Here is a 24,789-nt window from a genome sequence, read left to right on the forward strand (position 1 = left end):
TGCCTGGGTCTACAGTGTCCAAATGGGACCTACAAGACAATAGGACAAACCATAACAATGACTTGACAACTAAAGCACATTTCCTGATTTATTATCCATCACCTTTTAATGTTAAAAACCCGTTTTCCAGTTGAAGACATTATTCAATGTACGTAAATGTTTTCCTGTGTTATAAAACATGTGATTCTGCATTACAAATAAATCTTTAAGTACATAATATTTAAACCAATTTCACTTACCTGTGCAAGTACTTCAGCAGACATGTTTCTTATGAATGCTGTATGTATGATTCTTCAACCCTGTTGTGATCTGCGGCTGTTGTTGTGTGGTAGGCAGTCTCGTCTTTTAGTCACTCCCCAAATAGGAAAGCACCTTTATTTACAGAGTAAAGACTCAACCTTATGACTTGCGTGGACCTACAGACTGCTTTATAAAACATTTCTTTTAAGCTACATCTCAAAATGCACCACTTCTCTCGACTGTTTGACTCTTCTGTAAGTGATCAAGTGTAAAAATTATTCATGTACAGGTTGGACAGTCAATATGTCGAGCCAGAATATATGGTGAAGCCCCGTTTGGATGTTTTATCATATCCGGAGGATTCTTTATTTGAGCGATACAGTTTTTCTTTACAGTCCATTAAATATATCCACACTCTGCTTCATCCTTACATCACAAACCTCACTCGTCGGGTCGCGCTCTTACATCTGAGCAGATTCTCTGTATTGCTTTACGTTTCTTTGCTAACGGAAGCACACCGGGGATGCAGAACACGTTAGCAAGGCAACTGTATGCAGAGCAGTAAGAAAAGTGTGAATCGCTCTCAAGCACTTTTTATACATTTTTGTTAAGTTTCCTGTGAGAGCCATCAAAGAGGAATTTCATAGGATTGCAGGTGAGTGGTGTACATTTTTTCTGAATTAGGCTGATCAAATAAATGTGTTCTTGCTGCCACCTCTGGAATTAGATAATTCAAATACCCTTTAGGATTTCCCATTGTGATTGGGTGCACATTTAAAAGGTCCCACTCGCCCCGTTCTGCGCAGGCTTCGAACTGTTGGTCAGAATGAGAGACAAGCGCTCTAACGAGGAGCCTAAAGGCCTCAGACCCTATTGCGTCTGTCAGTAGAGCGTCTCTGTTGAGTTCATATTTAAACTCCGTGTTGCTTGAACCTCTATTGAAACCGGTCCCTGGTACGTGAATTCAACTATCAAAACAAATATACCACAATGGAAAGTACCATTGTTTTATGTGATGAGGACATTTTTATTGCAGACCAGCATCTGTAATCCAGGAAGAAACTAAACCTTGATTACATGCACATATTTGAAAGTGAAACAAACTTAGAAAGTGAAAATATACTTCTAAAAAGTACCCGAGAGAAATACTGGCATATAATTCCACAGTGGAAAGTCCCAAATTGTAGTGTAGAGGAAAACAATAACAAAAACAACCAGCATGCATAGAGCAGGAAGAAACTGAACTTTGATGACATAAGATATTTATTAAGGAGAATGATGTCAATTACATAAACTTTTGTTTACACAAAAAGCGATAGATGTCAGGTCTATGTATTCTCAGCGAATTAATTGCTGTACAATTGTTACACCCACGGGAGACCTCAGTGAGTCAATTTTTCATAATAGTCGAAATACAAAACAGTCTTCTTAAGAGTCTCTGCCAGAGAGTAGACTGGCATTAAATCTTTACACCCGTAACGGCATATTGATTTTCACACCCGTGGACACAATCCTAGCTGCTGTTTGTCTTTCCTCCACTTTTTTTTACACTAGGAGGCGTCTTCTGAAGCACTGAGAGTGTGTCTCTTTTCTCAATCTTCCTCAGCTGTTTTTTCTTCATTCTCTTGATCTTTGCAGTATTCTTAATCTGAAAGGGTAATAGCAGTTCATATCACTCAATAGAAGTCATTCAATAATGCAAAGAACACGCTAGTGGATTGTACGAAAAGAAAGTTAGTTCGGTATTTACCACTTGTACAATCTCAGCTTTCCTCTCATTTTCTGCTCGTCTCTTCAGATTTTCTGCTCTACGCATCTTCTTCTCCTGCAAAAAAAACCCCCAGGTATTACACTTCATTTAAATTCAAAGTAACCAAACAAACTTTGAACAAAGTTTCTTGCAAACACTGAAGAGCATAAAACCATGGCTTATTTTCCAGGTTCCAGGAACAAGCTGCATTATTTGATGTGTTGAATAAAACAAAGACAGCACTCTCGCCAACCCAGTCATAAGGGCTAGAATATCTGACACAGGGCGGTGCTCCGTAATTGTAACCATTCGTAATGTGTCACACTCTGTTCAACCAAGAGCATTAAAAAACACCTCCTAGAGGGGCTCAATGCTCCGTAGTGTATCCAACACATGTCACAACATAGTCCCCGACACTATGAGTTGTGTGTACTTTTGCCATAGGAAGTAATGGTTGAGAAGGGAAACTAACCCGGGTCTACCACGCAAAAGTGTCCCTAATACCGTCCTTCAGGGACACCTTACAGATGCACGAAACACCTGCTAGAAAAGACTCTTCGCCATTTTGATCGGCACACATGTGAAAGAATAATCACAACACGTGCTTACATGGCATGCCGCCATTACAATGGGGGGCTACTCACGTGAAAATTAGCTTTCATATACCGCATTTGTACAAAGCCAGAGCCCTGAGCATGGAGGCTTCTGACATAAACCAAGCGGCTGAATATGCAACATATACAGCGCAAACCTATGGAAAAGGGTCTGCTCTTTGTAAGAGAAATGGCTGAATTACAAGGCACTTGGCCACTGCCTGCAACCTGTAGGCCCCTTGGGTTACCTACAAAGCAAAGTTCTTCATTTAAATCGCCTGTCCCATACTGTAGCGACCTATCAAAGGCAAGACTTCAGGCTCGTGGAGAAGATTCTGAGGCAATGCCGCTGTGATTGTGCATTATATTTCACCATCCTGAGCAGCATTGGCAAGTGCTAGTTGAATGGCCCTTCAGAATAAGGCTTCAGGAAAGGTAGAAAAAGAGGGATTACCCACGTAGCTACGCAATGTCGAGAAACCACTCTTGAAAGGGAACTCATTGACATTTTTGGTGCACATGAGAACTAAATTTAATCCTTAAATGTTCTAACGGTGACTTTAGTAATTATTTGCATGGAGACTTTGTTATAGCCACAAAGGTTCATGTATATTTAGCAGGAACTTTAATTCAAATCTTTAAAACTAGCAAATTAGATTGAGAATGGTATTTTGCCAGTTAAGTATATAGGAAAACAGTCTTTTTTCTTTAACCAACAGGCTAAAATCTACTTCTAGTTCTCTAGTAATTCTAGAAGTGTACCTCTTTCTCTCTGGCTTGCTCGTCCTTTAGCTGCTGCTGGTACTGTTTCACTTGTTGCTTTTCTCGCTTGGCCTCCATCTTCTTTTCCCATGAAGAACGTAGAGGTTTGTCCCTTAAAAGAGCAGAGAACCTAGAAAACAATATCACACATGAACCACTACATACACAATGCTAAACATTTGTTATACAGCATTGACAGCTGGTAATGGTTGTGCACCATTTGGCACCATAATTGGGACATATCACGGTTTTGCCACAGAAAATGTGAGATAAGAAAATCCTAAAAATTAAAAAGACAGACAAAATGATATAGCCACTGCGCTAACAGAACGGCAAAACTATTTCAAAATGTAAAGACCTTTGCTTGTTGCGATCTTTCCACACTCGTCCAGATTTGGGTTTCCCAAGAGGCATTTTAACTTTATTCTCAGTTGACTCTGAGTGAGTCCTTTTTTTGGCCTTTTTTGCTGCATCCGTTGACCCTGCATCCGTTTTACTAAGTATGTTTTCTTTCTCACTTGTCTGGTCAGACTCTTTCAAATGCTCATTGTCCAAAACTGGTTGCCGACTGACTTTATTTTCTTCGACTGTAGTTGATTCGATCACTTCATTCACTGTCGGTCTTGGATCTACTTTTGGTTGTTCTGTCCCTTCCTCGGAAGGTTTTTCAGATGCCGATTCTAGTTTGGATTCACTACTCTCCGCAGGATCTTCTCTGATTACAGACTTTCTGGTGCGCCGGACGGGTGTTCTGGTCGCCGGTGTGGCAGAGTAAAGCAGAGCCGCGGGCGTCCGAACTCTGCGGCCGCTTCGTGTGCGGCTCACTACGGGTGGATCCGTCTCCGTTTCGGAATCTCCACGTATCTCCTTGTTTGCGGAGGCTGACATCACTCGCGTTTTATCGGTCACTAAAACCGATAGTAGTAATTTCAATATAAACAAAACTACTTTAACAGTAAAACACAAACATGCGCACTATCACACGTGTGTTGCTACTTCCTTACAACTCAACACCGAGGCTGAAGAAGAAGCTATTCCAAAAAGTATTGAGTATCAGCACATAGTGGTTGGGAGACGCATAGCAAATTTGACATCCGCATCGCGTATGCTGACTTAAACCAAAGTCCCTTCAAGTGGCCATAATTCAGTCATACAACACCAAATTTACAGGTTGAAATTTTACAGGTTGGTTTACGGAAGTCGAGCCATGTTTTCAGCGCCTCTCGGCAGCTATTTACGTCATAGCAAGTCCATATGCCTATGCTTGAATGGAGACAGGCAAATATTTCTAGAATCGCTGGCATAAATCACTAATAAACAGCATATTTCCGATCAATAGTCAAACATGACATGAACTGTGTCATAACATTGGTTTGCTAAGCTTAAATCGCGCTAATAAATCAAATTTTCTACTGCGCCTGCGCACAGGCTGGCAAGCGCCTTACGAGAGCCCCGCCCAAGAGAATCGTCAGTCTGTATTGATTGACGATTGGCTCGTTTTACTGGAAGGCGGTGCTTTCTTCGCGCCTCGCCATTCATTGCAATGGCACAGGCGCAGCGCATTCTCTGAGTGCTGAGGCGTCTTGTTAAATGTTTCGGAAGTCTTCGTTTACACACACACACACACACCATGGCGCCTGATGTTGGGAAAATGCTGTTTATGCTTCTGATCCTACCACCGATCACGGTAAGTATATTTGTCTGGTTGGAAAGCATCATTTAAGGCGAACGTAAGGTTACAAATTGTCAGAAGTGCAGATGTTCTCACTGTTTACTTTAACGTTAACGTAGCTTGAAATAGCGTCTTGTCAGAGGAGTGTTACGTTAATGCAGCATTTTGAAATTCTGTTTAGTTTTGGAGTAAAATTAGCTTGGCCACATAGAGTATATGGAAAATAGATCCATAGATTCAAGTGTGTTGAATACTGTTGTGATTCTGGCGTCTTGTGACTGTCATGTGATGACATCACATCATTTAAGCGTTTTCATGATACTCGCATGTTATTCCCTTAGGAAAATCAACCATTGGTCTATTGTGGTAAATGTGTTGTAACCATGTTTTTGGCAGATTGTATTGCTTTAGCATGAAATGCATGGATGGTTATATTGGGCACCTGTAACCGGCATGAACAACAATAATGCTCAGGACAGTTGACGAACATGTGACAATATCGTAATAAAACTATTTAAATCTTATTTATATTTAAGTGCAAGTATATGTGAAAGAAAACTTAGTTTTGTTCCTGTGTACTGAAAAATAATGCATCACGTGTTTAAAGTTTAGTATTATATTAACAAGAAGCCTTCTAGATTATATTTTGCGTCCCTCCCCCATTCTACTGAAACACCTGCACAGACTATCACACACACAAACATAGGCCGCACTCGAGGGCGGTCTCCCATCCCCAGATCCATCGCCTCCGTCGCTTTGACCCGCCAGCCTGACAAGCAGGTCTGTATACGGCGCCACCATGGCAGCAGGATCAGATGGCTGCTTGTCGGAACTGGATTACTTATCCCATTCCCTGTTGCAAGTCTTGTCTATGGTGTATTGTGTACATGTTTTCTCCTCACCTTCCCCATGTTATGCTTTATCTTCTTCTAAAAATACATTTCGTGGCACTGAACTTGTATGTGTGTAATGACAATAAATTGAATCCAATCCTATATTATCTCTTCAGGTAGCCCTTGCTTACCAAAAGGTTGGAGAACGCTGGTATACAGCATATAATGGCTTATATGTGTACCCCAATTTCCTATAAAATACTGTCATTGACTTACCCTTATTTTGATAGACAACATGGACAAACTATTCCTTCTCAAACAGAACATTCTAATTTTGACACAAGTTTTTTTCTTTATTCTTTAGCTTTCCACACATCCCAGTTTCACTGTGGATTACCATCAAAACAGCTTCCTTAAAGATGGAAAGCCATTCCGCTACATTTCTGGCAGCATCCACTACAGCAGGATTCCAAGAGTCTACTGGAAGGATAGGCTGCTGAAGATGTACATGGCTGGTTTGAACGCCATCCAGACGTAAGAAACACACTGGTTATTGTTTAGTGTCGGTCCCAAGCCATATTTAGGATGTCATGAAAAACCTGAAGAATAAAGAAATGTTTAATCAGTGGTTTCCACGTAGGACAAAAATATCTAGCAGATTTATTCCAGGGGGCCAGTACCCTCTGAGTACATCCAGTTTGTGTTTTTTAGTAGTTTCTTATTACTTTTTAGATTTTCTTTGCATTAAACTCAAAGTTTACATTTGAGCTGTCTAATGGCCGTGTTCATCCACAGATATGTGCCGTGGAACTTCCACGAGTCGGCGCCTGGCATTTATGACTTCAGCGGAGATCGGGACCTGGGGCACTTCTTGCAGCTGTGCCAAGACATCGGCCTCCTAGTCATTATGAGACCAGGTCCATACATCTGTGCAGAGTGGGACATGGTAAGAGAGTTTAGAGGTCTTTAATGAGAAAATAAATGGTATTTACTATTTATACTGATGTGTAAATCTGAAGATATCTGGATGACCTCAGCTGACTCCATTGTTCTTGTTTTAGGGGGGCTTGCCTGCCTGGTTGCTGAAAAAGAAAGATATTGTCCTACGATCATCTGATCCAGGTAATAAAGTGAGGAAGAGATACTGCCTGAAGCTGTGATGGATGATCTAACAAACTGTATAGTTTGTTACATAACAACATGTGTTTGTCTTTATTGTTTCATTGGTCTAGATTACCTTACAACAGTGGATAAGTGGATGGGGAAGTTGTTGCCCTTTTTGAAGCATTACTTGTACCAGAATGGTGGACCTATCATCACTGTGCAGGTTTGAGAATTTTATAAACATAATAGTGATGAAAAAACATTGCTCATTTTACTGCCGATATGAAAACAACATATATGCACTATTTGGTAGTTTTATGTTCTAAAACAGTGTCACGGTTCCCTTTTGTGACTTTAGATGGCTAAAAGAGATGTTTTAATAGCATCTCTGATCTAAACTTTAGTGGCAAATATGATAGATTAATGTAATTATATTAGTTCAAGGTATCTACAAACAGTAATAAACATGCATGTACGTGTTGGTGAAATTTTGCTGCTTCTGTCTTTCCTACGTAGGTCGAGAATGAATATGGCAGTTACTTCGCCTGTGATTATAACTACATGCGTCATCTTGCCAGTCTGTTTCGGTCTCATCTTGGGGAAGATGTGGTGCTGTTTACCACTGATGGGGCAGGTGTGGGTTATCTGAAATGTGGGTCCCTGCAGGGAATCTACGCCACTGTTGACTTCGGTCCAGGTCTGTGTATTCTAAGAAAATGTCTAACATTTTTTAAACATTGCCTTCAAGGGATCTATTTGACACGTTTTTGTACAGTCTTTCTTTGGTTTTGTTAGTAAATGTCATTGTTGTCTTTTTTACAGGCGCAAATGTAACCGCTGCTTTTGAAGCTCAGAGACATGCAGAGCCACGGGGCCCTTTGGTAAGAACAATCTCCTTCCCAATAGTTTTCAATATGAAGACACTGGAATTATATTAACAAAAAACACAACAGCATTGAACTGAATGATGTATTTAACAAAGTTAAAATGTTTAACCAAGGAGAGACAGTCTGAAAAATGTATACTGAAATACTAAGTCCATCTGGTTGCAGGTGAACTCCGAGTTCTACACAGGCTGGTTGGACCACTGGGGCCAGAAACACTCAGTTGTGTCCACAAAGGCTGTGGTGAAGACCCTCAATGAAATTCTGGAAATAGGAGCCAATGTCAATTTGTAAACATGACGTAATTCTGTTTGACACTGAAAAGTTTCCTTCAAGGAATGCAATGTTATCATATTTGTCATTTGTGTAATTCATAGTTTTTGTTATTTTCAAGATACATGTTCATTGGTGGGACTAATTTTGGTTATTGGAATGGTAGGTTTTGGCAGACATTTTATCCAAATTGATTATCAGTGCACACATGTGTTTGTATTTTAACAGTCCATTAATCTGGGTATTGAACCAATGACTTTGTCATTGCTTGCAACATGCTGTACACGCTTAAAACGGATTGGAATGTGTCCTGATCTATATTTATTTTAATTGGTTTATAGGTGCCAACACAGCATACGCTCCTCAGCCAACCAGCTATGACTATGATGCCCCACTTACAGAAGCTGGCGATCTTACAGAGAAATATTTCACCATCAGAGATGTCATCAAAATGGTACAATTTGTTATACAGTTTTTATCATAAAAGTTATGAAATGTGAGGAAGCAATGCAATGCCATGCCCTTAACTGATGAGAATGTATTGATTGTTGTCATGGAAACAGTACAGAAAGATACCAGAAGGCATAGTGCCTCCATCAACACCAAAATTTGCATATGGACCAGTGCAAATGAAGAAGGTAAATAATGTGTTTGCTTATGTAGTGATATGCATTTCGCACGATGCTTTTATATTTCAGTTTTAACCTTTACCTCTTTTTTTTAATATAGTGTTTAGTGTTCATTGATAAGTTTGATTCTTTCCTATTTGATCTCACAGTTGCTGACAGTGGTGGAGTCTTTGGATGTACTGTCTTTATCTGGCCCTGTCAAAACAGTTTACCCACTTACATTTATTGATATGAATCAGGTATGCAGGCATCTCTCATTTGCCATGCATTCTCATTTCTTTATTATTAAACAACTTTTTTTGATTATGATCATTATTGTATGTTTTGATTATGTGTTTTTATTATTGATTATTTCCACATCAGGCTTTTGGCTTCATGCTTTATCAGACTGTGTTACCTGTGGACTGTTCAAAGCCCACCCCGCTGTCATCTCCACTCAATGGGGTCCACGATCGAGCATATATATCCATCGATGGGGTGAGAGCCACAGTTTCACTCTTTTTAGATTTTGGCTAGAAAAACTTTGGAAGTGCTACTAAAATACACCTAATAACTTAATTGTTCAGATTGCTGCAGGCATTTTGGAGAGGAACAATGTGAACACTATAAATATAACGGGAAAAGCAGGCAGTCGTGTGGATGTGCTAGTGGAGAACATGGGGAGAATCAACTACGGCAAAGAAATCAATGACTTCAAGGCAAGATAGTGGATAGACACACATATTGACTGTTTCATCGGACGCACATGCCTGGCCCAAATTTTAACTTCCGTACTGTGTTTGTTTATAATATAACAATTAAATTTTTTATGTAATTTACATTAATATTAACCTATATTCATATGTTATATATTTATTGTATTAAATAAAATTAATACTACTCAACAGTTATAGATTCTTTGTGGGAGAAGTAAAGTTTGGGTCACATAAGTTGGGGTCTATGTTGTTCCCACTGAATCATGTACATACTGTATCTATATATATATATATATATATGTATATATATATATATATGTATATATTACATCTAAAATATTATTTTCTCATTTATCTCTCTCTCTCTCTCCCCTGCAGGGTCTGGTGTTTAACTTGACTCTGGGATCTGATGTATTCACTAACTGGACCATGTACTCTCTGAGTATAGATGAAGCTGTGAGCCAGGGACTGTTGCCGGCATCTTTTTCCAGCTCTCCTGCGCCCCCTGGCTTCACCACAAGCCCACCTCCTGCTCTGTCACCCCCAACATTCTACTCTGGCAGTTTTAACATACCCGATGGCATTCCAGACCTGCCCCAGGACACATACATTCAGTTTCCCAACTGGAGGAAGGTGGGATGCCTAAACATGTTGTTGGAAATAATGACATTGTGCCACTTATAAATGTTTAACTAACGGTTAAACCCAGAATATAATAATCAGAGATATTGTTTAGTTAAACTGCTTGTATATAAAAAGTGCAGAAAACTATTTTTTATTCGTTGTTTAGGAAAAATATGATCTGATTTTAATTATGAAAATTACTGTAAACATAAATTCTAATGAGAAAATGTTCACTCTAAACAACTTTCCTCCAACAGGGTCAGGTATGGATTAACGGCTTCAACTTGGGCCGCTACTGGACGTCCCGTGGGCCACAGGTGACCCTGTTTGTCCCGGCACATCTTCTCAGCACCTCTGTTCAAAACAACATAACTGTCCTTGAGCTGGAGGCAGCCCCCTGCTCACCAGGACCCTGCACAGTGGAGTTCACTGACACTCCCGTTATAAACGGCACAGTGAAGTCAACATGCCAATACACAAGACGACTGTTTAGCAAACAGGACCTCGTATGAGTTTAGGAACCACACACCTAAGAATAACTAGTTTTACACACTTTAATCATTTGAACATTTTTCACAAAGATTGAAGGGACAAAATCAACACAACATATGTTCACTGTGAATGCACTGTTATATCACATCTATGCTCAGGTTTCGGGAAGTCAAATCTGCTCAGGCGTCTGCGTGATTTGAGTTCATGTTGTTATTTGCACTTTAAATCGCAGGGAAAGTGTTTAGTCAATGTTTAATGGATCTAATTATTTTATCTGGCTTTTTAAACACCATCCAGAAATCCAATGTATGTGAATAAATCATTTGCTTCCATATTCAGTGTTTACCTGTTTTTATTCCGACCAAACTTTGGCCCAATTAATGTGCAATTTGCTATTTAAATGTAATTGAAACCACGTCATTAAACGTTTATAAATATAAATTGATTGCACTAAAATCAATATATATGTTACAATTCAATGTTTTTACTTAACTAACTTGCTGACTGTAGGTCTGGCCTGTTTCTCCTGCACCGCTGGTGTCGCCAATGCCGTGCGCGCACGCATTCTAGCCGGAAATGGTCTCATCATCGTCTACGGGACGGGATCGGAATAAGGTACGTGACATAATTTCATTCACAACAAACAAACTTGACTTTAAAATCAAAATCATTTTACCACGTTGGACGGTTTCATGCATAGGAGTAAATATTTTGTGTGACGTTTTCGTGCTTGTCCTTAAAACCAGATTAGCCAGCTAGCTTCTATGCTAATCAACAACAACAACACACCTTCAACGTTACTTGTAAACACAGTGAGCATTAGTTGTTGTCAAATCTGCCTGAATTAGATTCCTTTTTAAAAGAACTAAAAGCAATTTGTGTGTTTCAGTACTGCGTAAGTCATGCCAAGGACAGCGATCTGATTCAATAGCATTTGGTCAGTTGTTTCACTTTAAGCTTTTTTTAATCAGAAATCAGTTTTCCATTGAAGTTTTGGCGTGTGAAAAAACAATGAATTTCTGCAATCTGTAGACTAATAGTTCACAAGGGCAGTAATAATTTTTAATACAAGCCTAAACCAAAAGTTAAGATTGTAATGTTTTAGCTTTGTAAACTGTGTCTTTCCCTTCCTACTATTGTATTTACCATTGCTACTCGTGTGATTGTTACTAGAAATGAAACGTTTGTATGAATTTTTAAATATTATATGCTTGCTTAGTTAAAAAATAAACATAATAAAGATGTCATTTTTATAAAATATCTTGATCTTAAATGTGCTCTACCAATAAGTACTCGAGATACCCTTGGGTTTTGGCACACACCTGATTTAAAGCCACACCTTTCTTTTCAGATGAGACACCTTTCTGGAAAGAAATAACGCCCCTGATCTCAAGAGTAGTTGTTCAAGGTGCAGGGAAAGATGTTGGTGCATGAGATTGCTCAACGCTCGTAAAAAAAAAGCCTTCAACATCAAAGAAAAGGACAAACACTATGCTGATTCTTATCGGATCACTCTGTAAACTCATCTGCTAAAGGCTGAGATCTTTGTTATTCTTGCTACAATAAAGTCTTGATCTACATCATCTACACCATGGTGGACAACCGTTATGCCACAGCGCTGGTCATCGGCTCTGTGCTCAGCCTCCTCGCCTGTGTTTACCTCTCTGTCGCCATGGGAACACAGCACTGGTACCAGTACCACAGCCAGCCGGCTAGCAACGATGCCAATAATAGTTCGGATCTGAAGAAAATGCAAAGCAACTTTGAAGACCTTGAGGGGGACGAGCTAATCTACAGTGAAGCTCTCTTTAGGCTTAATGGCACGCTTGGGCTTTGGTGGCGCTGTATTCAGGAACTTGGCAAGTAGAGAGTCAAGTCTTATCTGATTACTGTAGTATATGTGAGTGTTTCAATTGATGTTAACTTTTATTTCTCTCTCTGGGTCTTTAGATTCAACAAGGGTGACTAAATGTCAGGCCTTTACTTTGCACCAGCAGTGGGAGTCTAAGTACATATCGCCTGGAAATGTTAACAGTGGTGAAGATCTAGTTTGTACCTGTACGTCAGTACCTAAACCCACACATAACAAGCTTTGCATGCATTTTTACAATTGTGCTTTTCAAGAAATTTGTATAGGGAATAAAATGTTGACTGTTTAAATTCAGCTGCAAATGATTTCCTCTAAATATTTGTTACTGCCCTCTTGTCTGTTCTCAGACCTGTGGAGGTGTCAGTTCCTGTTGCCGCTGGTGTCTGTGGGGCTGGTGTTTCTAGCCGCATTGATCGGAGTGTTTGCTTGTCTCTGCCGCAGTCTGAAGCCCACCCTATTTGTAGGGCTGCTGCATCTGCTGGCTGGTAAGAATCAAATACACGCATAAAACGAGTATACACAACTTTCTCCTTTAAATTTCTTTTTATCTAATAACTGATGTTGCAATGCAGATGTTTGGATAAACTAGGGATTGTTTTAAATTCACCATCATTCTTGGTATGGTACTGTTAGTTCCTAGCAAAAGCGGTTTGAGTACGTAGTAATTCTTATCAAGATATTTAGCTTGTTGTTAGAGATTTCTGATCTTTTGTTAGAATTTCAATTTTTTTATTTCATCATTTTGCAGTGATTCATACATTTTCTTTCTGCACTTGCATCATTTGAATTATTAATGTGACATTGCGACATTGCTTGGCAGCCTTAAGACTAAACAGTTTCACCCTGCTTAAAACCAGATTTTCTTCTCTGTTTCAATTTGTTTAAGACAAGTCTCACTCTCCATTGCCATTTTGCTATTTTGTTTCCATTTTCTTTATTGATCTTGTGCCAGTAAAGCTAAGCTGACCTGCTTGTTTCTGTACAAATGCATCTATTGTGGAATAGATAAAAGCTGTGCATCGATCTCTGTTATTGACACGTACAGTGATTAGCCCCAGCGCTAACACTCACTGTAATATATATTTGGTCTGTATTTATTATTTATTCATTTGATATTAAGTAGGGTGGTCAACCGATTAATCGCATCCAGAATAAACGTTTGTGTTAACACATAATGTATGTCTTTGTACTGTGCATAATAATATTTACGTGTGTTCATTTATATTTACCAACAATTTAAAATATATAGAAATGTTTATTATTATTTTGTATATTTTTTCTTAAATATATGCATGTATGCGTATGTTTTTATAAATAGACAATTAATATGCACAGTACACAGACATATATTATGTAAACGCAAACTTTCATTTTGGTTGCGATTAATCATTTGACAGCCCTAATATTAAGCCACCTTTTCCTAAATCCGTCTTCATTATGTGTTGCTTACATGCAGATTATTGCCAGTAAAAATTAAGTAAATAACTAAATTGAAGTAGAAGTTCTACATTAAGCTTAGATAATAATTAAAGTCTGTATTTTCTTAACTCCCAGAAGACGAAATCATAACATTTCGCAACATCAAACAAAAGGTTTATTATATATCTTGTTTCTAGGCCTGTGTTCTTTGGCAACGGTATGCTGTTTTCTTGTGGGTGTGCACCGGCTACATGAAAGATCCCAATTGCCAGAGGGTATGGACTCTTCTCTTGGATGGTCTTTGTTTTTGGCCCTGGTCTCTTCTCCGCTGCAAATAATGGCCGCTGCACTCTTCATGTGGGCTGCAAGGAGCCATCGCCAAAACTACACTCGTATGACAGCCTATAGAGTTGCCTAGGCAACAGAGGACTGACTAACATTGCTGAAGCGAGCGTACGCTCCTCCAAACTTGCGCACCTGTTTGCTATAGCAATTGCTTTACCACTAAACCAGCTGATTTTTCTAGAAGAAAACTGTCAGAATACACTCCTCACCGTAAGTGAAACTAATGATCTGTCCGCCTGAAGGATTCAGCTTATGAATATTTGCATCACATGAAGGATTTTTCTGTTATACAACTGCCTTTCTTATCACTAGGTTTAACTTTTCTCCAACAGCCAATCAAAGGCTCACTTTATAATCAGCAGAAAAGGACATCTATAAACATTTTCACCTACCGAGTAAACTCGTAGGCATTTCTTTTAATTTTCAACCAACAATCAGGTTGTATTCTCATCTGTTTCGAGATTTTGTTTGGTCTTCCTTTGCACTTTTTACGTAATAGCCCTGTGTTTTTAGTTAGCCCCGTGTCACTTTTTTTGAGGAGATTGTGAATTTGTGCTTTGCAGGCCTGAGGTTCAGGAAGGTTTTGTCTTGAATGTTTGTCTCTGCCATGAGCATTAACCACTAAAGCTGGAGGCTTTTCTTAAATATTTGTTGTGCTCATTTATTGTTTTTGTTTCGCATTGCATTTGGTTATGGCGTTTTGTTTACTATTATCATAGAATTGTGAGAATGTATTTCATCATGTGTGTTACATTAGTAGTCATTTTTGTCTAGAAGACATTTTTTTATGGTTCAGGTAGCCATTTCGATCCATCTTCTGGTTTACATACTTTTTATACTTAAAAGCAGTTAGATGTCTGAGATACAATTTGGAAATGGTAAGCAAATACTTTTGCCGCAAATCTTGTACTGAATAGTAGGGCTGTGCAATTATGAATAAATTAATCCTAATCGTCAATTGTGGCCTTCATCAATTACAAAAACTAAATAATCGAGGTAAACGATTATTGTGCCGCATTCGATTTTGCAAGGATCCTCTCTTTTCTTGTAGTATAAATCGACAGCGCACCCTTTTCTTTACAGTGGTTCAGTAGTACTATTTCTTTAAATTTCTTTTCAGTTAATTTCAGAGTTTAAAAGCCAAGTTTTTTAATTGTTCTATGTTGTTTTAAAGGTTAATGAGTAATCGTGTTAAATAATCAGGATCTCAATATTGGTAAAAGTAATCGCTATTATTATTTTTGTTATAATTGAGCAGCCCTACTGAATAGTGTTATATTATGGAAAGAAAAGAGATACAAACTTATCGCTGTTTTGTACATGGCACCAATATTGCCCAAATATAAATTAATTGTAGATTGGTAATATGTAGTTAAAGGGATAGTTCACCCAAAAATAAATCTTTTATCATGTACTCATTGTATGTCATTGCAAACCTGTTTGACTGACTTAATTTCCTCAGAACACTAAAGAAGATATTTTAAAGAGCTTTGGTAAACAGACAACATTGACCCCCACAGACCTCCATACAACACATTTATGAACGTAATCTTTTGTGTTTCACATTCATATATAGCTTTTTAATGACATGGGGTTTAAAACAATTTAATTTTTTGGTGAACTTTCCCTTTAAGTTGTAAAGTCTCAAAGTTTGGTTAAAAAAAGTATAGTAAAATCAGTGTACACCTTGCCTGAATATATTTGTTGCTACAGTAAATTGTCACATGGTTTATCCTGTGAATTGTTATATTTGAGATCCAACTTTGTTCAAGTGAGGTTGTCTTTTTTTATCTAGTCCTTTGATTTGTATCTTTTCCAAGCAAACCTTAAACACAGCAAATGGATATAAGCAATATGAGCCCACTGCGACATCATGATGGTGCCCCAAACACTTCCAACACTTTTTTAATTCATTTTATAAGCACTCCTGTCAAAGGTATATATTGCTGGTCACAATAAATATAATTTCTTTCAAAACAAGAAAACTGGTCATTGTTAAATAAGGCAGATGTTCTCAGGGAGCAAGCGTATTAAAATACTTTAATCAGCAACAACATCAAAATGCGTCAAAACGTTTCCATAGTGAAATGTCTTTCAAGGTATGGCGTGGATCGAGTGATTCTTCTCAAAATATTGTGCTTGTGATTTCTGATCTTCTGTGAGAATTTCCCTTTTTTATTTCATCCTTTTGCCATGATTCCTGCATGTTCTTTCTCTGCTCTTTTATTATTTCTGCACTTGCATCGTTGGTACCGAAACCTTCTTCTTTTTTGCCAAGTGAAAAGCGATTCCTTTTTCATAGTAGGCACACTCATTAATAAAAAAAGGATGAAGCGTTTCGTCGTCATCATACTTCACTGTTTTTCCAGAAAATGTTAAAAACATGGGATCACCTCGCTTGAGAAGGCAAAAGTCTCTGTCCTAGAAAATATATAAAAAGTTACATTTTTCCCAAATGTATTATATTTTACCTTAGCAAATATTAAAAGAGATAGATCTGCACCTGCAGCTGAGGGTGGATGCAAGCGATGAGCTCGCGGGTGTCTGGTTCTCTGGGATAATCAATACTTTTCTGAAAGACATAGACCTCAATATCTCCACCTTCAAGTACCGTTCCTGAAATAACAAAATCACAAACCCCACTATAACTTAAACAGTTACTACAACATACAACAAAAATACACAAATAAAATACTTTTTTAGGTTTTGTACCGGAGTTAAATATTTTTATCCAGTCCATCATGAGGTCAACGGCCTCTTTCATGACCTCATAGATGTCCGCCCTGATGACCCCGCAAGGCTGCGGCCCGACCTCTATCGCTACAGAAATGCATGTTTTCTCATTATTTCATCAGTTTTGCATTTGAGTATACAAATAAGGAACATCGCTGTTATGATCAACATCACTTACAAAAGCCATGTTTGGACACAGTTTCCAACGAATATGCAGCACTAATGGGAATATCCAGCACCAAAACTCTCACAGGCACTCTGGTTATCTTTGTCTTAAATGTGCACACGACAACACACGTCAAAACACACATGCACACAAACACAAATGGCACATAAACTGTAGTTGCATACAGAGGATTCCCTGTGGCGGTTTGGTTGGCGTCGGTTGCTCTTGCCTGTAAGTATTTGCAGATGTGCAGGGTCATCCAGTCATCGGTTGTGTAATGGATGAGAGTCAGGCCCATGTTTGCAGTGGTGTTGTGAAGGTCACAGAGCAGGTCTATCGCCCCCTCAGATTCCTTCGGCCCCAGCAGAGCGTTGAGTTCTTGAGCGCGCCGTACCTCATACGGGGTGCTGTCTGTTATAGGTGCGCTTTAAGAGAAAGATGAATTTACTCTTACATTTACATTCAAATAAATATAATTTTTGTATTTAAAAATTGTTAATAATATATATAATAAAATCTCAGTTATTAATAATCCTCATGTCATTCAAAACTGTGGAACATAATGGAAGTCAATGGGGGCCAATGTTGTTTGGTTACCAACGTTCTTCAAATATATATTTTTCTGTTCTATAGGCTTAGAATGACATGAAGGTTCCACTTGATTTTCAGTTGAAGAAGCCATTTAATATAATTAATTAGACAAATTATACATTTCTATAAAATACAATTCAAATAAATAAAATTTACCTCTCCTAACATAAATATTGGGAGAGAAAATGGTGTGAAAATTATCCAGCGATAGTTCGTGATGCCGTTTCACATGTTACCTCAGTGTGGCGTTGTTGAAGCAGCGGTTCATATCCGTCTCGACGTATCTCCTGCACGCTTTTACAGCCTGCGGGTTTGACACCACTGCTGTCACAGGGACAGGCCACACGCTGTCTCCCTTCTCCTTCCTCTTTCGTTCCATCTCTTGCACCAGGTAGATGCCCGACAGCTCGTTGCCATGGGTACCGCCACACACGGCAACACGGCCCACCGTTGGCAAAAAGATAGATGCCATCTAGCAGTAAAAACAACAATATTGTGTTTTCAAAGCGCTTGCTCGCAACATCATATCAGCTGGTATGGATTAGATAGACAACAGTTGAAAGAGGATAAAACAATCATGCCGTAAATAGGGTCAAAAGTACAAGGGGCTCCTCGGGTCACAGAATGCATGACTTGTCATGTCATTCATTCACATTTTTGCATAGCTTGCACAACAAGACGTGTTCTCGACAGTACATAGATACTTATTTAAGAAATCAAGTTACATTATTACAAAAATGTCTAAATAGTTGCCAGACAAACTGAACATTGTTTTCAAAGCCCCTCAGAGACAATGTTTCACTTTTTGGAACTTTACAACTTTACAAAAGGCTTCTTTATATGCACCCCTGCATATTAAAAGGATAGTTACCCAAAAATGAAAATTCTGTCGTCATTTTAACCCTGTATGCCTTTCTTCTGCAGAACACAAAAGAAGATTTTAAATAATGCTGGTAATCGAACAACTCCGGTACCCATTGACTTTGGTTTTGTGTCTAGTGAAATAGAAGTAAATGGGTAGGCCTACCGCTGATCGGTTACCAACATTCTTCAAAAGATCTTCCTTTGTATTCTACAGAAGAAAGAAAATAATTTTAACATCAAATGCCTTCCCCAATGTAACAAGCCAACTTCAAAAGTAATAAGAATTATTTGAAATAACTTAGCCCTAAAGTCTTACATTTTTCATGCAACACGTCTACAATGTAAAAAGAGTTGTTTAAACTAATAATCATTTAGGAAGTAGTTCCACAGAAATTTTAGGTTCACTCAATTTCTGTCCCCAAAGTGTTACTTGAATTGTTATTTTTTAGTTGGCCCAAAATTCACCTTAATATTAAACCGTATGCTTGCTCAACTAGTTTTATAGTTCATTCAACTTGAAGTTTTTAATTAGTTTAATATTTGAAAACATACAGCAAAGATGTGTATTTACCCCACATTTTATCTGTTAAGTCAATTCATATGTATGAATTATAAACATAAGTATTTTGAGTTTGTCATAGTGAATTCCTGTGGAGAAAATCACTTCCTCTCCTCAATGGATGCATGGTTATATCGGTGGTCTGCAATAAAGAAAACATATGTTAAAATATTCAAATGAATTATATGTAAAAATATACAAATAAATTTATTGGAGAACAGTGTGCATGTGTGCCTCATCTACATCAGGCTAGTTAGTATAGCATTATCTTCACAATTGTCTGTGTCAATTCATTTAGTCTAAGATTTTAATTTATTTGCGGCAACTTACCTGACGTGAACTTTGGAAAACGGCTGCCCGACTTGTGTGACACCGGCGGAAAGTAACTCCGGCGGTTATGTGCGGATTGATCCCGAATGAGCAGTGATCAGACTAAAGACATCTTAAATTCAATAGCATATACACTCTCACAAACTTTATATATATATGTATATGTATATGTATATATATATATATATATATATGTATATGTGTATATATATATATGTATATGTGTGTATATATATGTATGTGTATATATGTATGTATATATATATATATATATATATATATATATATATATATATATATATATATGCAGAAGAGGGTTCGTTTCAATTGTGGTATATTTTGGACTATTTCTTTATCCGCTGCTTCAGACTAAAGTGAAAGAAGATACAAGTTATGAAATATATCTTTGCCCTCAGTCAAAACGATTTCCCAGGGGTTAATGATAGATTCATAAGACCAAAGATTGCCCTTTAGATATAGTCAAAATGAATTCAATCCCATGTTTAAACGCCACAGAGACATCAGAGCCAGCGATACATTTCAGAAGCACTTGTCCGAGGTGAGGCAGCGTTAGCCGGCGTAACGTTACATGAGCGCTGGAGCTCACTCTCCGAAAGCGATCGAGCTAATCTTCAAATATTAGCTCTTTATTAACCGACCGCATATTTTAACTTAAAACAGATACATTCTCGCCTGAACAGATCTTAATCTACATTTCATGACCAAATAACAGTCTTATGGGCATTTTGCTGCATGGGCAACGCATGAAACATAGAGACAGCTTCTGTCTTAAGTCCATATCTATATGGACTATATTTGTCTTAATTAGTTCAGCCAACATTCGCTATTATGATGTTTGAGTGGATTTTTAGAATAACCCTTGATTGAATGTTTTAAAATATATGTATGCTAACTTAAAATAATATGTCTTCCTAACTAAGCCCGAACAAGAATATTGGTTCAACAGTATATGCAATGACTAAGAGAAACCTCTTACCGTTGTTTGCAAGACAGGCTCTGATGTGGTTTTCCTGTTAACGTCCAGTGGCTTTACCTATAATCTTCTTTAAGAGTGAAGTTGCACAAGACACTAGAACCTTTGAACTCATGGCGAAGTGTCACAGGACATGTGTATACTGACACACACACTAGCCTGATCTAGCTGCAGGGGCCAAACTGCTACAGGATCTACAAACATGCACAAGCATGCAGAGGTCTCCTACATTATCAGCTGAGAAGATTCTTCCAGAAACACTTGCACAGAAGCGTATAATGTATAACAGTTGACCACTGCCTCTCCAGCTCTTAGTCCTGGATCATCTTTAACATGTGGTGATGTAAAAAGACACTCTCACTTCCACCGACCAAGAGACTGTTGTATGTAACATCTGCTGACTCACACATGCGTCGCATAGGAATGGGGCGTGGGGGAAAAAATACAAGAGGGGTGGGAGACAGTGACAGCGAAGCATTTTCACCGGTAATTCTGGTCAGCATCCCTCCATGGGGGTGAAAACAGAAACATGAGAACATGTAGGAATTGTCCCTTGTGAAAATGGGTTCAGCTATCTTTTTTTTTAGTTAAACCATTACCAAAAATGCAGGTTCAGCAGGTTGAGCTTTTATGGGTCAGTGACTTTAAATGTGAAGTCCTCAGTCAAGAGATGACACTTTACATTGTCTTAAATATTGTCGAAACCATGTTATTAATGGCTATATATTCAAAGGATGCTATTCCCATGCTGGCAGGTTTCCAAAGCTTTATTAGGTGACACCCACCATGGCATATACATGTTGCGCCCGTCTGTCAAGTTTTAGTTTGTTAAGTATATTGTTCTTGTGTTTCCCTCAAGGGATTTTGAGTAATGTTTTGTCCCATGTTGAGTTAAATCTATTTTTGTTGAGAGCATTCTGCACTTGGGTTTTGTTTCATGACAATATTTTTGGAGTTTAAAAAAAACTAACCCTTTCTCTCAACAGGTATTGTTCTGGCTTTTGTGGAAACTAGTAATTTGGTATTAGCACTATTGTATTATTGCTTTCTTGAACTCTAGCTAAATGTAAAGTATATAGCCTAGCTGAATAGCACTGGTACGTCTCTTAAATATCTGCTGAAGATCATGAAGCAAGGTGAACAAAACCGGAGTTGCAGAGTAAGTTGACAAAACCAGACAGACCCTATGGTTTAGATCGGGTTCCGCTGTTGCACGACGCTTGGTATAAGCAGTGTCCCAAATGACATACTATGCACTTAAACTATGCAGTGTATGGATTTTAGAAGGGTATCGCCGTCTCAATTGTAATACTAAATGGTTTTATGCTAACCGGCAGACGTGCGCCAATGACGTCAATCGCACGGCACAATGCGTGTGAATAAATATCAACTTGTACATTGTACTTTTAATGTACTTTTCATCAGTTATGACTAGCAGGACTCTAGTCATCATCAGATTGAAGCGTTATCACTATGCAGGAGAGTTGCTCGACCAGCGTCGTGATAACCCCGCCTCCATTGTTGAATGCGTAAGTGTCCACAGAGCCACACTTCATATTTTGGTTTGAAAAAGTGCACCATCCGTACTTCTTTTTTGAGGATTAAAGCTTGTTTTTATACGAATGTAGTTATATTAATTTAAATGCTATGTTTAATAACAATTAATAAATATTATTAATCAATTCATTTAATAATTATATGAACGCGTTTTTAATTATAATCAATGTAAATATACAAATAAACATTTCGTAGCTAAATATTTTCTCTCTAACATCTTCTCACATGTAAGTGTTTTTAATTTGAAGATATAAAGTCAGATATAGGCTACACGTCGCGTTCTCACAGCTGAATGGTCCAGTTTTGATTTGCGATGTCTAACCCAGAATAAAACCTCCTCCGGAGCAGGTAAGCCGTGTGGCTCTAGTTACCCTGGCGACGAAACCCGTTTAAAACCGATCCACCTTCCCGAACACTAGTGTGTTCACACCAAACGCGAACTTACATAAAAACCCAAGCCGGCTTTGTGATACACGCCACAGTAGAACATTTGCTATGTAAACATCTGTTAAACGTTTTAAAAAAGTCAGTAGAAAAATAGCAAAAAAAAGCACGTGCATTAACATTGAAAGAATGTTTGCTTGTTATTTATTGTTGGACTTCTGTAAGGCGCACTGAAACATAGAGGCTGAAAAACCAAACGCACATTACGCAACATTTCATTGCGTTTTGTCAGTCATACTCTGGTGCCCTCTTCTGTACATTTCCTTAATGTTATAATTAATTCTCATAATACTAACCCCACCTTCACTTACCACAAAGTAATCACCCAGATAGCACAGGTACATCTATAAGATGTCTGGCAAAAGATCTGGAGATCTGGAAAGTATCTGCTTGCTGTGTAAACTTATCTGATGACATTTAGAAAAAAGCAGTTTTCCATAAACTCTAAATCAGAAACATCTTATAGATATCTTCTAGATAGATATCTCACAGAAGACATGTCATAGACATATGAGCAAACATTTGAAGATGTATCTGTGCTATCAGCCTGATAGTAGGCCTATCAGTTATTTTATTCTGTTTAGGCTATATACGTATTACTTTCGTAATAGGCAATGCTGTGCATGAATGGGCACTTCCTATAATGAGTTGGAATAACATTACCAAAACATAACATATTGGAATGCTATTATGACGAGTATTTTTTTTTCATGTCAGACAGATGACAGACTGGGTGTGTCCAGTGTGTCTAAAAGGTGCAATTTACCTGTCAGAGCTGAACTCAAATCAGGTGGCCCTGTGGTGTTTGGTTCTCCATCTTTTGAATGCAGAGAAACCAATCTTTAGCTGTGTGCATAGTGTATGTAATCTGTGTTCTGAAGAGTTGAAGAGACTTAAAAGGACTCCTGGGGGCTTCGGCTATCAGAGTGTGGGGACACAGGCGACAGTAAGATGTTGGAGATGTCAAGAGGTGTGACACACAGGATCTAGTTAAAAAAGCTTTCAATTGAACACGACATAAGTCTCAGATTTTTGTCATTGTGACACAGCAAAATTCTTTATGGTAAAAGAGTATAAACATCAGAATCAGAAAGAGCTTTATTGCACATTGTGCTTGGACACACAAGGAATTTGTTTCAGTGACAGAAGCTTCCATTGCGCATGCAGGTTAAAAAAGCGACATGGCACTGGTAAGTAAACGTAAAAATAAATATGTGAGAGACAAAACACATTTGATAAAAAGGACAATATTAGACAAACGGACAATAGGCAATATATTGTTAGTACAGATGTGCAATATACAAATCATGTGTTGTATACAAGTTATGCCGGGCAATGTGGATAGCTCAATATTATATCAATAACATATGTACAATAAAAATGAGTGTCTATATAGTTGTGCATTGAACATGTTTTTATTGCACATTAGATCATGGGTCTCAAACTCAGTTCCTGCGGAGGGCCACAGCTCTGCACAGTTTAGCTCCAACCAGCTCTAAACCACACTTGCTTGGAAGTGTCTTGTAATCCTGAAGATGTTGATTAGCTGAATCAGGTGTGTTTGATTAGGGTTGGAGCTAAACTGTGCAGAGCTGTGGCCCTCCAGGAACTGAGTTTGTGACCCATGCATTAGATGTTGAGGTAGATGGCTGGCTGTTTTGGTGCTCAATCTTCTGTAGCAGTTCAAAGAGAAAGTGTGCAGGGTTTGACGGGTCCAAAGTGATTTTTCGAGTTATTTTACTCACTCTGGATGAGTACAGTACTTGGAGAGTGGGGAGTGTTGTGCCAGTGATTTGCTCAGCAGTCCGGACTATCTGTTGTAGTCTAATGAGGTCCGTTTTTGCAGCTGAGCCGAACCAGACAGTTATGGAAGTGCAGAGGACGGATTCAATGACATAAAAGTATATAACTACCATGCAACTACATGATTGTCTGAATCTTGCAAAAAGGTTACTCTCACACACACACTTGCAATGTGCCATTAGATTTTATTTCCCCTTGTGACAGGCAGGAAGTAGGCTATCTGTTGATCTGTTCATAAAGTGCCCTTCAATCGGCGTTTAATCCCTATTAATTGGAAGAGCATCTCCCCAGGCGTTGACAGACAGAGGAAAAACTGGACCCCTCAATCAGGCGTTAGCGGAGGTTGCCAGATCTGCATAAAAGGGCAGATTCCCCCGCAGAGCTCAAACACCTGCAGATGCATCAAAGGATGGATGAAACGTGGAAGATAAAACGCACTAAGCAACTAAACCCTGAATGCGTGCTGGGATGTGCAACATGGCCTTTCTGTTGTTAGAACACATACAGACAAACACAGGCATGGGTGTAAACAAACACACAAATGATCCAAAGAACCCTTTAAT

General features: G+C 38.4%; 4 protein-coding genes across 10 annotated transcripts; 2 read left to right on the forward strand and 2 right to left on the reverse strand.

Annotated features, from left to right (window-relative positions):
• Window positions 1-1,198: 1,198 nt before the first annotated feature.
• ccdc86 (coiled-coil domain containing 86) lies at window positions 1,199-4,764 on the reverse strand. The gene is made up of 4 exons (XM_079462321.1): window positions 3,704-4,764; window positions 3,346-3,475; window positions 1,991-2,065; window positions 1,199-1,888 (listed from the first exon to the last, which is right to left on the reverse strand). The coding sequence occupies exons 1-4, from the start codon at window positions 4,231-4,233 to the stop codon at window positions 1,754-1,756; spliced, it is 870 nt and encodes a 289-aa protein (XP_079318447.1). The 5' UTR covers window positions 4,234-4,764; the 3' UTR covers window positions 1,199-1,753.
• Window positions 4,765-4,818: 54 nt separating this feature from the next.
• On the forward strand, window positions 4,819-10,884 carry glb1 (galactosidase, beta 1). Its single transcript, XM_079462320.1, has 16 exons — window positions 4,819-5,032; window positions 6,215-6,384; window positions 6,646-6,796; window positions 6,912-6,972; window positions 7,083-7,177; window positions 7,471-7,651; window positions 7,777-7,835; window positions 8,007-8,128; window positions 8,233-8,273; window positions 8,453-8,565; window positions 8,675-8,749; window positions 8,890-8,979; window positions 9,104-9,217; window positions 9,307-9,438; window positions 9,814-10,068; window positions 10,317-10,884. The coding sequence occupies exons 1-16, from the start codon at window positions 4,976-4,978 to the stop codon at window positions 10,569-10,571; spliced, it is 1,971 nt and encodes a 656-aa protein (XP_079318446.1). The 5' UTR covers window positions 4,819-4,975; the 3' UTR covers window positions 10,572-10,884.
• A 212-nt stretch (window positions 10,885-11,096) lies between these two features.
• On the forward strand, window positions 11,097-16,158 carry cldnd1b (claudin domain containing 1b). Of its 3 annotated transcripts, none has more exons than XM_079462701.1 (6): window positions 11,097-11,166; window positions 11,441-11,488; window positions 11,903-12,410; window positions 12,502-12,609; window positions 12,769-12,906; window positions 14,038-16,158. In XM_079462701.1, the coding sequence occupies exons 3-6, from the start codon at window positions 12,143-12,145 to the stop codon at window positions 14,256-14,258; spliced, it is 735 nt and encodes a 244-aa protein (XP_079318827.1). In that variant the 5' UTR covers window positions 11,097-11,166; window positions 11,441-11,488; window positions 11,903-12,142; the 3' UTR covers window positions 14,259-16,158. The 3 variants fall into 3 exon arrangements, with proteins under 3 accessions (XP_079318827.1, XP_079318826.1, XP_079318828.1); XM_079462702.1 differs by having other exon boundaries at window positions 11,165-11,363; XM_079462700.1 differs by lacking the exon at window positions 11,441-11,488 and having other exon boundaries at window positions 11,105-11,166.
• A 48-nt stretch (window positions 16,159-16,206) lies between these two features.
• Window positions 16,207-20,811, reverse strand: acy3.2 (aspartoacylase (aminocyclase) 3, tandem duplicate 2). 5 transcript variants are annotated; one of them, XM_079462698.1, is made up of 8 exons: window positions 19,429-19,530; window positions 19,111-19,240; window positions 17,912-18,147; window positions 17,314-17,509; window positions 17,097-17,190; window positions 16,898-17,005; window positions 16,689-16,801; window positions 16,207-16,606 (listed from the first exon to the last, which is right to left on the reverse strand). In XM_079462698.1, the coding sequence occupies exons 3-8, from the start codon at window positions 18,145-18,147 to the stop codon at window positions 16,412-16,414; spliced, it is 942 nt and encodes a 313-aa protein (XP_079318824.1). In that variant the 5' UTR covers window positions 19,111-19,240; window positions 19,429-19,530; the 3' UTR covers window positions 16,207-16,411. The 5 variants fall into 5 exon arrangements, with proteins under 5 accessions (XP_079318824.1, XP_079318825.1, XP_079318823.1 ...); XM_079462699.1 differs by lacking the exon at window positions 19,429-19,530 and adding an exon at window positions 18,703-18,747 and having other exon boundaries at window positions 19,111-19,186; XM_079462697.1 differs by lacking the exons at window positions 19,111-19,240; window positions 19,429-19,530 and adding an exon at window positions 20,426-20,811.
• Between the last annotated feature and the right edge of the window lie 3,978 nt (window positions 20,812-24,789).

This window comes from Barbatula barbatula (genome assembly GCF_947034865.1).
Source record: "Barbatula barbatula genome assembly, chromosome: 8".
NCBI lineage: Eukaryota > Metazoa > Chordata > Actinopteri > Cypriniformes > Nemacheilidae > Barbatula > Barbatula barbatula.

What these genes read in the sequence shown, in the direction of transcription:
- ccdc86 (XM_079462321.1), bottom strand. Translation starts at nt 4,233, where the DNA reads ATGTCAGCCTCCGCAAACAAGGAGATACGTGGAGATTCCGAAACGGAG. An exon ending in AAAGATCGCAACAAGCAAAG is followed by an intron (nt 3,476 to 3,703) that starts GTCTTTACATTT and finishes ATTGTTTTCTAG; the next exon opens with GTTCTCTGCTCTTTTAAGGG. An exon ending in AGCAAGCCAGAGAGAAAGAG is followed by an intron (nt 2,066 to 3,345) that starts GTACACTTCTAG and finishes TTTTTTTTGCAG; the next exon opens with GAGAAGAAGATGCGTAGAGC.
- glb1 (XM_079462320.1), top strand. Translation starts at nt 4,976, where the DNA reads ATGGCGCCTGATGTTGGGAAAATGCTGTTTATGCTTCTGATCCTACCA. An exon ending in TCTGTGCAGAGTGGGACATG is followed by an intron (nt 6,797 to 6,911) that starts GTAAGAGAGTTT and finishes TTCTTGTTTTAG; the next exon opens with GGGGGCTTGCCTGCCTGGTT. An exon ending in GACCAGTGCAAATGAAGAAG is followed by an intron (nt 8,750 to 8,889) that starts GTAAATAATGTG and finishes TTGATCTCACAG; the next exon opens with TTGCTGACAGTGGTGGAGTC.
- cldnd1b (XM_079462701.1), top strand. Translation starts at nt 12,143, where the DNA reads ATGGTGGACAACCGTTATGCCACAGCGCTGGTCATCGGCTCTGTGCTC. An exon ending in GCGCTGTATTCAGGAACTTG is followed by an intron (nt 12,411 to 12,501) that starts GCAAGTAGAGAG and finishes CTGGGTCTTTAG; the next exon opens with ATTCAACAAGGGTGACTAAA. An exon ending in TGAAGATCTAGTTTGTACCT is followed by an intron (nt 12,610 to 12,768) that starts GTACGTCAGTAC and finishes GTCTGTTCTCAG; the next exon opens with ACCTGTGGAGGTGTCAGTTC.
- acy3.2 (XM_079462695.1), bottom strand. Translation starts at nt 18,147, where the DNA reads ATGGCATCTATCTTTTTGCCAACGGTGGGCCGTGTTGCCGTGTGTGGC. An exon ending in TTCAACAACGCCACACTGAG is followed by an intron (nt 17,510 to 17,911) that starts GTAACATGTGAA and finishes TTTCTCTTAAAG; the next exon opens with CGCACCTATAACAGACAGCA. An exon ending in TGTGTCCAAACATGGCTTTT is followed by an intron (nt 17,006 to 17,096) that starts GTAAGTGATGTT and finishes GCATTTCTGTAG; the next exon opens with CGATAGAGGTCGGGCCGCAG.